The sequence below is a fragment of the Geotrypetes seraphini genome, chromosome 5, assembly GCF_902459505.1.
Source record: "Geotrypetes seraphini chromosome 5, aGeoSer1.1, whole genome shotgun sequence".
NCBI classification, from domain to species: Eukaryota; Metazoa; Chordata; class Amphibia; order Gymnophiona; family Dermophiidae; genus Geotrypetes; species Geotrypetes seraphini.
In genome coordinates, this window is record NC_047088.1 from 195,822,132 (window position 1) to 195,838,216 (window position 16,085).

Here is a 16,085-nt window from a genome sequence, read left to right on the forward strand (position 1 = left end):
TTCTGACAGAGATCGCTGCAGAAGGAAAGCTTCGGGGCAGCCGCCGGCAGTGTGTGAGAACGGCTCCATCAGAGCCGGATTAAAGAATAGGGCCCAAAATGGTCAGGGGGACCCACCAATGCTTTAGAGCCGTTTGGGCATCTCCCTCACCCTTGCTGGATTCGCAGCAGAGTCATTGCCCGGCCCCCCTAGCAGCATCATCCAGGGCCCTCCCCCAGCGTCATCCCCTCGGGCCCTCCCTGTCGACACTCCCACCGCGAGAAGATTGACAAACCTCCCTACAGCACTCGTCGGCAGCCACAGCACTCTAAACAAGCTGCTTTGCAGTTCGCGGCTTTCTGTTAGCGATTCCCTCTGCAGCGTCACTAATGATATGACATTTGTCGGTCAGCTCGCGGTGAGTCGGCGGGGTTTGCATGGGAGGGAGAGCTAAATGTTCCTTTTCAGAGGGGCCCTGGCTACAGGGAAAGAAGCGGTCTGCCCTGGGTGCTCCAAGGCCTGGCATCTTTAACTTCTTCTGGCAGCAGCAGAGTTTACAATTATCTGCTGTTGCCGGCTTTGGGCCTTCCTCTCTGCTGAGTCCTGCCTACTTCCTGTTTCCATGAAGGCAGGACCCAACAGAGAAGGCCCGAAGCCGGCAACAGCAGCAAATTCTGAATGCTGCTGCTGCTGCCTGAAGAAGTTCATGACGCCAGGCCTAGGAGAAGCTTCTGCCCACAGACGCACGCGACTGCAGGCAGACTCCGGCGGCTTGAGCAAGTTGGAATAAACTTAAAACATGCCACGAAGGTAAGGGGGAGGGAGGGAGATAAGATAGATTCGGCTGGTAGGTAAGAAGGCGAGATGGGGCCACGCGCGATCGGTGACTGCGAACGTTCCCTCCCTTAACTGTGGGGACAAGGCCATTCACCACTCCACAGGGCGGTGGATGGCCTTGTCCCCTTACCCGCAGTGAGCACTTTTTCCCACCCCCCCCTCACCGTTTCGGCGGGTTACCCGCGGCTAACAGCCACCATGTCATTCTCTATAAAGAACTATTAATTTGAGGAAAGTTAGCTCGCTTGATTAACACTCAGCTCTGTAACCATAATTAAATATATATTAATATCTATTCAAGGACCAAGACTCAGAACATTTACAAGCAAACTGAAAGTTTATTTTCTTTTTTAGAGCAAATATAAAATTACGATCAAGCTGGTAGAAGCAGTAAAATCGTTAAGCAAAGAATTAATAGAAATACAAAATTTCTCTAAGATTAAAGGTTCAAGGTTACTCACACTGCTGGTTGAAAAGTCCTTAGAAGGCTGTAGGATAGGGCCCAGCACATGTTTAGAAGCACAAATTGCAGAGGGAGAAAAGAGTGTGTGCAGCCTTGGTGATTCAGGAAAAAGAGGAAAGAGACCCCCACATGGTATCGATGCTTTATAGATGTGGGGGGATTCCCAGGAGGCATCAAAACTCAGTGGCAATCTCTCTCTCACATCCAATCATATAGCAGTGCCTCACAGAGCAGGGCAGTCTTTATCTTGGTGATGTCATGATGAGATTTTCTTGCAGATTGTAACTGGCACATCTAGCCATGCTTTTGTGTATTCTGCATTTGGCCTGTCTTTGTCTGTATTTAACACTGTTAGCAGGTTCCAGTTCTTTTACTGGCACACCCAGTCATGCTTTTAGAATAGGTGCTTTCAGCACAGCACCTGGACAAGATGGCTGGGGCAGGGCTGGACTCCAAACTTTTCAGAATCCCAGGTAGAAATCATTTTTACTTTAAGTCCATAATTTCAAGCAACTTAAATATAATAATTGGGAATATAAGATAAAAGCATACATTCTACGAAGGATGCAATTACATTACATTACATTACATTACAGATTTCTATTCCGCCATTACCTTACTATAATAAACTGTACTTGAAAGAAAGGAAGACAAAGGAAAGGGGGGGGAAAGTGTGGTAGATAGTATAAAGTGGTGTTTGAAGATCACACTACAACCCAAATGGAGAAATTGCCCCTGTAAGGTAAACCTCTGCAGAATAAAGAATGGCAAGTGCAGGCAACAACAGCAATACTAGCAAAGACATTAGCAGATGCCAGCCATGACCCTCCAAACACCACAATCTTCCTGGGAGGCTCTAGATTCAAGAAAAGTAAATCATCATGGAGACTAAATGTTACCTTTCTTTTCATCCTGCTAGACCAGGCCAGACCAAATGAATGTTCAAATCTCTATCCCTCTTTTCCAAAGACATTGCCACCTTAGACCCACCCATCAATCATGTAATGTTTCGTATAAAAATCTAATCTAATCTTCTATTTGTGAGTCGCACAAACCTATACAAGCTTCAGGTCACTACTCTGCAAATATCCTCTAGTGTGACCACTCGGACTTCCGCCCACAAGATCTGGTTGAATGAGGCTGGAGTCTTTTCAGGGCCAGTCTGATTGAAAATATATGCTGCCAAAGAAGATTTTGAGGCAGCTTCCCTTTTACTAACAGAACAAAAGATTACTGGTCAACAAGCATTTTGCTTCTGGAATTCTGTCACCTGTACCTTAACAAGGACCACATGCTGACTCTAAGTCTGAAAACAGTTTTTGTCTATCACATCCTGTTTTTAAGTTATGCGTCAGTTTGTGTTTATCATTTTTGACAATAACGCTACCGTGAAGCATCGGTATTTTACTGTTTTTGTAACACAATATTGCATTTTAGGACAGCTCATCGATCACTTATACCAGTAATTTGAAAGTTTATACTAAAAAGTGATTGTGCTGCTTTTTCTACCTGTGAATTTTTATATTTTGTTTGCTTTTGTCTAAGATATTATAATTATGAACAGACGAGGTTGTGTTAACCATCCTGATAGTTTATGTTACGTCTGCAGACAATTTACTGCACAAGATCAGCAAAAGAATCTGTCCAGCAGACTTCAAAGTGCACACAAGCATTATTTTGGCTGTAAAGTTGGCGACCAAGATAAAGCATGGGCATTTCATGTATTCTGTACTGTCTGCTATCTTCCAGCACTTCACATAAAACTGGGTCTGCTGAAAAATTTTGTCAAGGCGATGGACAGAAATGGTGATGCATTTCAGCATCTAAGAAGTACGTTTGGTTTTGAGAAAAGTAAAATCAAAGAAGGTGTTTTTGTTGGACCCGAAATCCGTGAAATGATCCTTGTTGATGCATTCAAACAGAAGCTGAACCCAGCTGAATCAGCAGCATGGGAAGCATTTGTGCTGGTGGTTCAGAATTTTCTTGGTAATCACAGATCAGAGAATTATGCTGAGCTTGTGGAGAACATGCTGACAGCATATCAGCTAATGGGTGCCAGAATGTCACCCTCCTGGTACCTCCCACTTCATAGAGAACTGAAATAGAAATGTCGCGCTTTGGAGCGCAAATGGAAAAAATCTAAATCCCCTTCAGATAGACAGACCTGAAGGGTCAATATTAAGCTTTACAATTCAACACTAAAAAAAGCCAGGAAGAACTTCTTCGGTGATAAGATCTCCAGATTCAACAACCAAAACATTGCATTGTTTAACATTTGGCGCTCCTTAACTTCAAAAAAGGACCCCACCTTGCTCCCCTCGTCTCCGTCAGCCGACGTCCTAGCAAAATTCTTCAATGATAAGGTTACCACCCTAAGATGCTCCTTCCCGCCTACAGTATCCTACAACTCTCTGGTTTCCACTGACTTCAATCCTACTCTACCTGTCTCCAACCCCATTCCAGCCGACAGATCCTGGACTGTCTTTGAGCTTGTTTCAGAATCGCAAGTCTTCAAACTCTGCCTCAAACTAAAAACTTGCAAGTGTACCTTGGATCCTTTCCCCTCCTATCTATTTGAGAAAATCCCTACATAGGCCATTGCTTCCCTTACCAAACTTATAAACTCTGCCCTAACATCAGGCCTTTTCTCCCCTGAAATGGGACACATTGCTGTGACCCCTCTACTGAAAAAGACCGACCTTGATCCCTCCATACCATCCAATTACCGTCCAATAGCAAATATCCCTCTCCTAACCAAGATGTTAGAATCTATCATAACCACCCAACTCTCATCCTATTTAGAAAGATTCTCTATTCTCCTACCCCACCAATTCGGCTTCAGACCCAACTTCAGCACCGAATCCCTATTAGCCTCACTAATCTCTAAGACTCAACAACTCCATTCTCGCAACAAATTCGCTGTTCTTCTACAATTCGACCTCTCCGCAGCCTTCGACGTTGTCTATTACGATATTCTAATTTTCCAACTCTCCGAAATAGGCATAAGCTTCACAGTCCTAGATTGGTTCTCGAAATTCCTACGCTCCCGCACTTACACCGTTAACATAAACGGTACCTCATCCTCCCCCTGGAAGCCGATATGTGGAGTCCCGCAAGGCTCACCCCTCTCTCCCATTCTTTTCAACATCTACATGTCCTTTCTGAAACTCCTCCATCTATTCCCCCTAGAAACTCTCTACACCTATGCCGACGACATCCTTATCCTCCTCGAAACTGACTCGAACCTCACTAATCTCGCTGAGAACATATCTGCATGTATAATGAACCTTCAATCCTGGGCCCACTCTGTACAAATGAAACTGAATGAGTCCAAAACAAAATTACTTTGGCTCGGCCCAATATTAGACCATTTACCCACCTCCATCCCATTGCCTTCTGGTCCCACTCTTCAGCTCGAATTTTCAAGCAAAGTCCTGGGCATCATCATAGATTCCTCTCTTTCCTTCAATGACCACCTCAACTCCTTGGTAAAAAAAAATGCTTTTTTAGCCTTCATATGCTGAGGAAAGTGAGATTCTGCTTTCATCAAAATCACTTTGCCATCCTTATACAATCCACCATCCTCTCCAGATTGGATTATTGCAACTCCATCTACTTAAGCCTAACTAAGAAAAGCCTCCATAGACTTCAGCAGATTCAGAATGCCACGGCTAAGCTAATTTTCACAAAAAGCAAATTCGACCATGTCTCACCACTCCTGTCCAAGCTTCACTGGCTTCCAGTACCCTCCAGGGTCCACTTTAAATGTGCCTGCTTAGCCTTCAAGATCCTACAAGGCATCCTTCCTCCCGTTATTCCACTCTTTTGGAATTCCTCAAACCCTAATTCCACCAGATCCTCCCAAAAATTAAAACTATCATTCCCTTCTACAAAAGGTATATCCCGTGCAGGAAAACTGGGAACATCCCTCCACCTTAGAACCACAGAACTCTGGAACAATCTTACATCCCCGCTCAGAAATTCAAGCTCCCTCCAACTTTTCCGCAAAACCTGAAAACTTGGCTCTTTTCAAAGATGTAACACCTCCTCCTCTATGGTACCCTGACCCCTCTATACCCTCTTAGTTCCTATCCTATAACCGTTCATTGGAGTTCCTTTCTATCCTAACTCTGTAAACTGTGCCGAGCTCTAAGCTTGCGGAGATGGCACGGTATACAAACCTAAGGTTTAGTTTAGTTTAGTTTAGTTTAAAATGCACATCTTACATTCTCACCTCGACTTCTTCCCACCCAATCTTGGTGATGTCAGTGATGAGCATGGGGAAAGATTTCATCAAGATATCAAGGTGATGGAAAGCAGGTATCAGGGAAAGTTCAATCCCAGTATAATGGGAAACTATTGTTGGTTCTTGCAAAGAGATACAAATGTACAGTATAATTGGAAACATTTCTGAACATGCTGGCATCACTTTTGTGTGAGTTAAGAGAGGTGTAAATATATGCTGTAACATGTCTCCTTATTGTCTTTGTTTTCAGAGTAAACTTCTTAACACAAGTTTGGTGTGACACAGTTCATACTCACAATATTGTGCTGATATGGCAAACTGTTTAAAAAATCAATAATGTGTATCTCAGAAATTTGACAAGCTAGCTGAATTTCAATTACAGATCTGAAATCAGCATCATTAAATTGACTAATAACACTTCTTAAGTTTTCAGTTGCAAAGAAAAACTTTTTTTTGTTGACCAGCATTATCAGATCTCCAAAAAAGATTTCTCACTTCCAAACAGTGCAGAAGGACCCTACACATGTCCAACTTATGAAGTACTTACATTAACTTCAACTTTGCTAGTTTTAAGAAAGCCAGAAAAGAAATTAGCTAATTTACTTAGAAGGGAGAGACTATCTTAGGCAAGAAAAATGGCAGAAGACCGACTCATGGTCAAAGGATAAGTAGGAATCACTACAAGAAAGAGCCTGTAGCTAAGAGACTCATCTAGCCAAAGAAATACCTTTTAGGCAGCTTACTTCAAAGGGAAGATTTGACAAAACACCGAGTACCAGACCTAGCACTTTCATATCAGCTTTAAAAGTGCTGTACTACATGACCACAGCTCTGGAGATTCTACACAGTTATCTCTAGTAACATCATACTCCTGTCACACATAGGGTAATAGCAGCCAGCAGCACCAATAATATGCCAGCTACCACTTACACTGTATTGCCTGCTTCCTGGTATCTCTGCCACACCATAAGTGCCAACTCTCTCAACTAACTTCCCCTACACACCATTTCACTCTGAGCTCACCAAGTCTGGGAAAGTCCCCAGTGGCCTCTGCCATACCCTGTTCTAAGATGCCACTCTAAATCTGTCCCTTTTTCTCTCAGCTTTTTATATTTTTAAACTATCTTAATAAACAGCAATGCACAAAGCTCTGCAGAGGCAACCCCCCCCCCCCAAACACACACACACACACACACCCAAATTGTCACTCTTAGCACTCATCCACTTAAAGGTAAAGAAATGGAGGACTCATATAAACTCTGCTATGCCCTCTCCTTGGTAGTCTCCTGAAACCTTTGCCAGTCCATCACACCAAGTCAAGTCCTTAGGCCAGGGCTCAAAGCACAAGAGGCATAAGTCTTCCCTGATTCAACCTGGGGAAGGTCAATGGAACAAACCCTGGAAGTGTATATTGGCCACGGACTGTATCCTGGAGAGAAATATACCGATTAGTTCCAGAACACAACATTCCTTATACCAGTGATAGTCTTGGAAGATTTCAACTTCTCTGCCTCCATCTAATAATAAAGGGACATGACTCGTTGCTCTGGACTGGTTTAGCAGGATGAAAAGGAATTTACAATAAGGTAAATATATGTTATATACATAAATGACTAAATGCATATAGCAATGTTTAAAATAAGTACGGTACAAATATTGCACTCAGCCTAGAAATAAAGCAGTTAAATGATAATTCTTCCATTAGTGATAATCAATGAGGGAAGTATAACTAAATTATACTAAGAGTAATTGCATGCTGAATGAACAGCCAATTACCTATATGAAAGGACAGATCAATGTTGCAAAGAAACCAAGAGATCAATTTTTTTTAAAATGACCCAATGTATTAGGCTAACAAGTGGCAAAAAAGCTAAGTTTATATAGCCAATAACTACTTCACTGCTTCAAATGTTTACAATTTACAGGTGATTTTATTTTATTCTGATTTATATGAACATTTGTTCATTCATAAATGTCTGATATTCTAAGGTACCTACTACAGCAAAAGAAATAATTGGTAAAGGAAAGTTGCTTACCTGCAGCAGGGGTTCTCTGTAGACACACAAGTGATTGACATCATGCAGACAGGATAATATTGATTGATTGAATTAATTAATTAGTTAGTTAGTTTTTTTATCCTGTCCTCCCTAGAAGCCCAGAACAGTTACAATGGTACCTACACAGCTTAGATGGACATTCCCACACATTAGTGCTGCTGTGCTTCTACCTCAGTTTGTAAATAGTTTAGCATTTAGCACTGCCATTTTGTATATGGCGCCCAACTGATAACACGCCATGCCATCTATAGGGCAGTGTAAGCACATCCTCTAAGAATGTATCTTCCCTGCGTGGGAGTTTGAAATGCCAGTGGTGTTTGTTTCATGAAGTACTGTCAATTTGCTGTTACTTTTTGAAACACCCTCATAAAACCTAATTACTTGGGGCTGCCTTGAGCCATAGAGAACACAAAGGAAGGGTACATCCAAAGGCATATGAGGGGTCAAGATAGGGGATGGGGGCTATGTGACTCACCAAGGCAGCACTCATGGCGATAATTTGGGGATATAGATCCATGCTTCGTGCTATATCGGTTCTGTTCTGTGAACTGGAAACCTGGGACCAGGATCGCCAGTCTGAACAAATTACCATCTTGCTGGATGTAGAGAAAATACTAAAAATTTCCACAGAGCACCAGCCCTTAGGGATGTTAATGAGGGAAACTGCTTCCTGGAAACCTCTAAAATGTCTTTGAAGGATTGAGAAAACTGTAGACTGGCAGTTACGTTGAAAGGTACCAAGCTGTCAGGTGTAGGGACTGCAGATTGGGATGAAGCAGAGAACCCTGATTCTGTGTAAGCAGAGACGGAAAAACAGGTAGAAGTAGAGGTTCCCTGCTGCTGAGTTGAAGTAGAAGGGAGGAACAAGGTTGTCTGGGCCACCGAGGAGCTATCAGAATCATGGTGGTATGTTCATGTTTGAGTTTGATGAGTGTCTTGAGAATTAGAGGGAATGGAGGAAACGCATACAGAAATTTGTTCGTCCATTCCAGGAGAAAAACATCTGCCTCCAGGCGGTAAGGAGAGTATATCCTGGAGCAAAACTGAGGCAAGCTTGTTGTTGTGGGGAGACGCAAAGAGATCTATTTGAAGAGTCCCCCACTGAGAAAAAAATGTGATGAAGAGGTGACGAATTGAGTGTCCATTCGTAAGGTTGTAGGAGACGACTCAATTTGTCTGCCAGACAGTTTTTCTCTCCTTGAATGTAGACAGCTTTTAGAAAGATGTTGTGAAAAATTGCCCACTTCCAAATCTTCTGTGCAAATGGGAAGAGATCCTGTTCCGCCCTGCTTGTTGTCATAGTACATGGCTACTTGATTGGCTGTACGAATGAGGACTACTTGATCGTGAAGAAGATGCTGAAAAGCTTTGAGAGCGTTGAAAATAGCTCTGAGTTCCAACAGATTGATGTGGCACCGTCGTTCTATGCTGGACCAATGTTCTTGAATACGGAGACCATCGAGATGAGTCCCACAAGCATAAGTCGAAGAACCTGTCGTGAGGACCTTCTGATGAGGAGGCGTTTGAAACAGTAAACCTCTGGAGAGATTGGACAAAAGCATCCACCAGTAGAGAGACTGTTTGAACAAAGGAGTCAGTGTAATGTGCCGAGAGAGAGGATCAGAAGTCTGTGCCCACTGAGATGCCAGGGTCCACTGAAGAATTTTGAGGTGAAGTCTGGCAAAAGGAGTCACATGAACTGTAGAGGCCATGTGACCTAGCAGAACTATCATGTGCCTCGCTGAAAGCGAAGTAAGGGGCAGAACTTTGTGACAAAGTTGTATGAGAGTATCCTGACGTTGGTTAGGAAGGAATGCTCTGGCTTGTACAGTGTCCAGTACAGCTCCAATGAACTGTAGAGTTTTAGAGGATTGGAGCTGGGATTTTGGAAAGTTTATTTTGAATCCCAAACTTTGTAAAAACCAAATAGTCCGTTTGGTCACTACAATAACCTCCTGAAATGTGGAATATTTGATAAGCCAGTCGTCCAAGTACGGGAAAACCAGAAAACCATGGCTGCGCAGAGCTGCTGCCACTACCACTAGGCACTTGGTAAAAATTCTGGGAGATGATGCCAGGCCGAAAGGAGAAGAAAGAGGGAGATGTCAGGCTATGAGGGTTGGAAGGGAAGGAAGAGGGAGCAGATGCTGGGCTTTAGGGGTGGAGGAAGGAAAACACTGAGAATGGTAGGATTCTGAGGGGGAGGAGAGGATGGCAAGGAAACGAATGAGAGGACAGATATTACAGAGGGCAGAAATATGGTAATGGGGGTATGTTGAAGATGAAAGGGAATGGAGGGCTGAGGAAGGAATGAGATGGGAAATGGGAGAGAAAATGGAAATTTGATAGATAGCTGAAAAGTGAAAAAAGAAGAGAGTAATAAAGATGCAGAAAAGAGTTAAAAGGAATGATCAATATGTCAGAAGCAGGTGTAGTGATGGAATAGAGAGGAGAGAGCAGAAAAGACAAATGTATAGCAGCAGCTTGAAGGAGAATTAGCAGATGACAGGAAAGCAGAAAAGAGAAACCAGAACCAACATGATGGAAAAATAAAACATCCAAAGGTAGAAGAAAAAAACACACTTTATTTTAAATGTTTTAAATAAAATATGGATAATTAGCAAAAAAAAATTGTTTCAATTTTGACAAATCTGCAGAATTTGCTAATTTTTGTAAGCAGAATTTTGAAACACTTTGCACAGAATATTGAAAATTTTTTGTGTACATAATTCCACCAGTAGTAATTTTAATTACATGGCAGCAGCCACAATCCCACATTTTCAAAAGTGGTCCCAACTTTCAAAACAATATTTATTCACTCTCTGCAAAGTCTTATTTTTTGGGACTCTTGTTTCATGTTAGATGGCGGAGAGGGGAAACTATGGGGTCCTTTTATCAAGCTGCAGTAGGGGTTTAACGCGCGTTAAACCACCTGCCATGCTAGCCGCTAATGTCTGCATTGAGCAGGCGTTAGTTGTTTAGCCGGCCGCGGGAGGTTAGCGCTTAATGAAATGTCCGACGTGCTTACCCCGCTAGCGCGGCTTGATAAAAGGACCCCTATGTGTCTTTTAAGGTAATCTAACCCATTATTGTTTTAGTCTGCTGTGAGGTCATTCCTTCGCAGTTTATCTTGAATTCATTCATACTGTAAATGATCAATACACTCCTGGCACCTAGTTTTTAAAACAGCATCTCAGAGTGACTACAATTCTCCAAAGACAAACCACAGAAGTTCCTCTCAGTTCTAAAATCAGCAGTAGAACAATATTTCTGTCGAGTTCCCAAGGAATCAAAATGCAGCAAGTTCCGATGAATTTTAGCTCAACTGTCAACACAAATGCGTCGGCGCCGTAATAGGTCCACGTCCGGTACTATAAAAGGTGTATTACGGAAGGAGTTTTCTAACCCACATCCCCAAACGCCCAGTAAAGCAAGATATGACAGCCTTGTTTCACTGCAAAACTTCCGTGCTGGGGAGGTATCCATGTGCTTTAAAGCTGCCATTTGCCTGTCGCTTTTAAGTAGAAACATACCGAGCACGACATTTACCTGCTATCTGAGAAACAAATGCGTCCGCTACAAGAGACATGCTTTTCCGTTACTAGGCAGAGGAAAGAAACTTCTCAGGAGGAACGGCAACAGGAACCGGGCGCGTAATTCCCCCCACCCCCAAACACTACTTCATACAAGGTTAAACATCAAAACAGGAAGTACGCCATACAGAAGTTCTTAGCTGCGAATATACTTCCGCCTCCTGGCTGCAGCCGAAGACGACCGCGCGCGGCCTGTCTGCTCAGTTACCATGGAGATGAGTAGTCTGGCTCCTCTGCTCCTAGTTTTGCCGTTTTCCATAGCTAAGAGATGATGAATGAAATGGTGTGGTGGCCCTGTTAGTCCACTTTGCAAGGTAATATATAGAAATAATTTTTTTTAAAAAGAAAATAAGGTAATGCCTTTTTTATTGGACTAACACAGTGCATTTTATGATGAGCTTTGGAAGGTAACCCTTCTTCAGATCAGAAATAAGCAAATGTTGGCAAATATTAGCATGTATACTGAAAGCATGAAAGCATTTCAGGGATAGTTTCACAGGAAAAAGGAGCGAGTGGCTTAGTGAGCTGGAAGCAGAGACACTTTGCAAAGAGGGATGTTACATTGTTGAAACAGGCCAGATGCTAAACACCAGAATCAATTTACATAGATATCATATTAAAAATTGCAATACCAACAAGGATGTCACCTGTCTTGGACAACACTTTGGAAAAACTGTCGATTGCACCAATGATTTTATGGTAAGAATACTAAAAGGAAATTTTAGTATGACAATCCAATAATGTAAGGACCTTTGAAATTAAAATGATGAAATATTTTGACACCTACCAGACAACTTAACAAAGATCTGGGCTTCCTTTCCCACTACATTTAAAACTGCTTTGTCTCCTGCTCATCCATCCACCCACCCCTCCTTCTTCCTGTGAAACTATCTCTGAAATGCTTTTCATGTTTTCCATATATATATACAGGGTACTGATATTTGTCAACATTTGCTTATTTCTGATCTGAAGAAAAAAGGTTACATTGGAAAGCTCATCATAAAACGCACTGAGTTAGTCCAATAAAAAAAGGTATTACCTTATTTTCTTTGTTTTTTGTTTTATTTCTATATATTACCAAGAGATTATGGAGTGAAAGAGGGAGGGAGACTAAAGCGGGTGATTCTTAGAAAATATCAGGGCCGGCCCGAACTAAATTAACCTAAGCAAACTTCTCAACTCCCTCCCTTGCCAGGATGGCTGCAGAACCTACATCTCTGTAGTCCAATATCCCCTTCCCTTGCCCATTGATTCCCCTCCTCTCCCCCTCCACGCTGCTTTCCAGAGTGAGATTTTTCAGACAGTATATCCAGGATATAAATCTGGAATGGTTTAAGTGTATTGTTATGCAAATTAATCAAGGCAATATTAGATGATATTGGATTTTTTTTTTTGGCGCTTCGGAAAGAACACTGATAAAGGAGCAATTCGGGATAAATTTCTTTAAATGAAAATTGTCTTTCACCCACTGGTGGGTGGTTTCAGAACACGTGCATGCAGTAAAGGGAAATGAGACAGGGCAAGGAGAGGCAATAGGCAGGAAGAGGAGCTAAGGTTTCTGTCTACTCCTTGGATCACTTTGGGTAACCATATGGCTCCCGAAAATGGAGGATGGACATCTGGGTTTTGCTTCCATTCATTTAGAAGAAGAATGCAGAGTGAACATAAGGCAAAACAGTCTTACTGGCTCCACAGAAAAACAAAGACTAAGGAGGTTCAAGCTGCAGTGCAAAGCTGAAAATGGCGTAGATGCTAGAGATTTTCTAGCTGGAGAGTCCTTTATCATTCGGGTTTTATTAGATGATGTTGCCCGTCTGTGAAAGCGCAATATTATATATACCTGTATTATATTTTTAAATGAATGGTATTTCTAGTGCAAAAGGTGTGTCATTCTGGATGGTAGAGTATTCTCCCCACACTCGTGAGCTATGCAGAAGGAATCCATTCCAGGTTTACAAATCCTTATCCTGCCCCCTTCAGTTTTTCCTTTAGAACGTGAGTCAACAAGTATCTTTCTTATCTGCTCTGTATATTTCTTTATTATACAGTATTTGGTATTTGGTATTTTTTGCGGTTATTGGTGCTCCAGAACTTCCCAATGCAGGGGTAAGCTCTGCCTGAATGGAAAAGAAGCAGACTTGGTGTCAGGTCAAAAGCGCGCCGGGACAAAGGCGCCCAGACAATTGAGCGCAGCGCGCGCCGCTCTAAATTACTGTTTTTAGTGCTCTGACGGGGGGGCATGGGGGGGAACCCCCCCACTTTACTTAATAGACCGCGCCGTGTTGTGGGGGCGTTGTGGGGGGTGTGGGGGGTTGTCACCCCCCACATTTTACTGAAAACTTCACTTTTTCCCTGTTTTTAGGGAAAAAGTTCGGTTTACAGTAAAATGTGGAGGGTTACAACCCCCCCATAACGCCGGCGCGATGTCTAATAAGTAAACTGGGGGGGTTCCCCAATAAAAACCCCCATCGGAGCCCCTAAAAACTGTAATTTAGAGCGGCGCAGTGGCGCGCACTGCGCTCAATTGTCGGCGCGCGCTTTTGTCTTTCACGCCGTTGTCTATGAACCAGCAGACTTGGGTCTACACTACAGCCAGCAGGTTAATCCCTTGGAGAGCTGTTTGGCCAGCCTGCAGAGAACTTTGTGGAGCTCGGGGTCCATTTCCCTAGTAGCTTAGCTCGCCTACTGATTTACAGGAGCTTGAACATCCACAGTTAGACATCCACAGGGGTTTGAGCACAGGCTGTTAGGCATCTGCAGGGGGCTCAGTGGGCCACTTTGGGGTGCTGACTGCCATTTCACCTCCCCCCTTTTGCATGCACAGTTCCAAAGTGGTTGAGGATCAGTCTGACTGGCAGCCCAAAGATCTCAGCATTTGGAGGACTGCTAACTGAGGCAGTGATTCTTCTTCTAGATCCAGCTGCTTCTTAGAGATGAGGCAGGCTCCAGCACCTTCAGAGCACATGTCACAGTGAGAAAGGCTATTACAGCCTATGGGCAAAATTGGGGAGGTGGGGAGGGTGTCTGAGAAACCTATTTTTGAATGTTTCTTCCATATCTTCTAGAGTCACCCACCTCTAAAATCTTGTTTTCTGTGGTTTTTTTTACTTTTAGTTAAGACATTTTTTTAGCCGTTTTGTGGCACCAAAACGCTGCCATGGTGGCCATCTTGGATTTCCCAATTAAAAAAAATATATATAATTCTCCAGATTCTTCAAATCACCTCGTTTTGCCTCAAAACTAGCAGCGATGGAGTCCTCGGGCTCTTTTACCCACAATTCATGTCAGTTTTGCACTGGACGGATGCCGTAAGAGCACCCTTTCGCCATATGCTGTGCAGCGAGTGAAGGGAAAGCAGGAGCATCGAGCTTAGCCTCTCTTTTAGTCTTTAGGGCTGAGGAACCTATAGTGGGCCTGTCTATTGAGAGAAAATCCCTTCCAGAGCCCCGGTATAGTGGCATACCTAAGTGTAAGAGCATGGAAGCCGCAAAGCCCCAAGACGTAAAGGTGGAGTTACCTAAAGGGGGACTCATGATGCCTAGTAAAGCCGCTTGTCCTGAATTTGTTAATTTGATGTGGAGAGTTGGTTAGGATAATCGGGATCCTCATATGAGTTCTGACAGTGTGCCAAGAGGGTTTGGTTCCTAGGGCACATTAAGATCACTGGCAGCGGCTGATCTGTGGATCTTTTTGACAGGGACTCGGAGGGCAAGGGATCACTCTGTATACCCATGCTGTCACAGAGCGAGTCTTTTCTACTGGGAGATATAGGGTCATAAACAGGAGCAAGTACACAGGAAGCAGTGGTGTCCCTCAACCAAGGAGAGGATCCCACAGTACACTGGCTGTTCAAGCCTTCAGTGCTATTAGAGCTCATTACTGACTCCCTGCAGGAGTTACAGTTAGACTTCCAGCAGGCCCCTTCCACTTAATGATCTATCCTAAGCAGAGTGAGAGCGCAGCCCACGTCTTTTCCCTGGCATACTGATATGAGTATTTTAGTCACAGAGCACTGGGATGCTCCTGAGGGCTCTTTAAAGGTAGCCAATCCTATGACACAGGAGTGTAAACAGATGTTCACTCAGCCTAAGGTGGATTTCTTGGTTGCTCAGGTAACCATGCATATGTCCCTGCCAAGTGAGAGAGGCATAGTATTAAAGGATATACAGAATTTCAGAGTGGATCTGGCACTGAAAAGTAAGTTTGAAGCTTTGGCCTTAGGGATCAAAGCAGCTGCAGCAGCTTTTGTGGTGCATGCTTGTCATTTTAAGATGTGGGGAGTGGACTCACCCTGGCAGAGGACGAGCCTTTGCCTCGGCTTATTCTAGCAGGGTTGGATTATGTAACCAATGTTCGCTATGACATCATCAGAGTCATGAGCAAAATCTTGGCATATTCCATTTCAGCCCACAGAATGCTCTGGATAGGCAATGGGCGGGAGTTTGCATCTCCAAGGCTACTCTCAGCAGACTCCCTTTCAATTGCAAATTCTAGAGGTTCTGGGAAGTCTAATTTTCATAATTCCAGGCACTTTCGATAGTTCTCAGAAGGAGCCTCATCTCAGAGATCCTATCATGGATCAAGACAGATATTCACAGGACCTAGGTGAAGCCAAGCCTCCAGGTCTCAGCCCCTAGCAGCCTCCAAGAAAGCACAATAATGCCAGGGCTAAAGTCTTCCCCCTGAAGATAGGAGGCTGCTCTTGGCTGGGTGCTGGAGATCATTCTGGGAGGGTACAAGCTCAAGTTTGCCTATCCCTTAACAGACTGGTTTGTGGACTCCCCAGTAGGGTGACCAGAAAGGTCATGCAGAATCTTGGCAAGAGTACAGAGATATCTAGAAATTCAGGCCGTAAGAGTCAGTACCATCAGAAGAATTGGGCTTGGGCAGATATTCCATATACTTCATAG

At 43.4% G+C, this 16,085-nt stretch overlaps 1 protein-coding gene across 1 annotated transcript in view; it reads right to left on the bottom strand.

Moving 5' to 3' along the window:
• MTX2 (metaxin 2) overlaps positions 1–11,324 on the bottom strand; it is a 132,112-nt gene extending 120,788 nt beyond the window's left edge. The window contains 1 exon segment of the mRNA XM_033946811.1: positions 11,132–11,324. Coding sequence (XP_033802702.1) covers positions 11,132–11,171 — 40 coding nt within the window. The 5' untranslated portion in view covers positions 11,172–11,324.
• Positions 11,325–16,085: the final 4,761 nt, after the last annotated feature.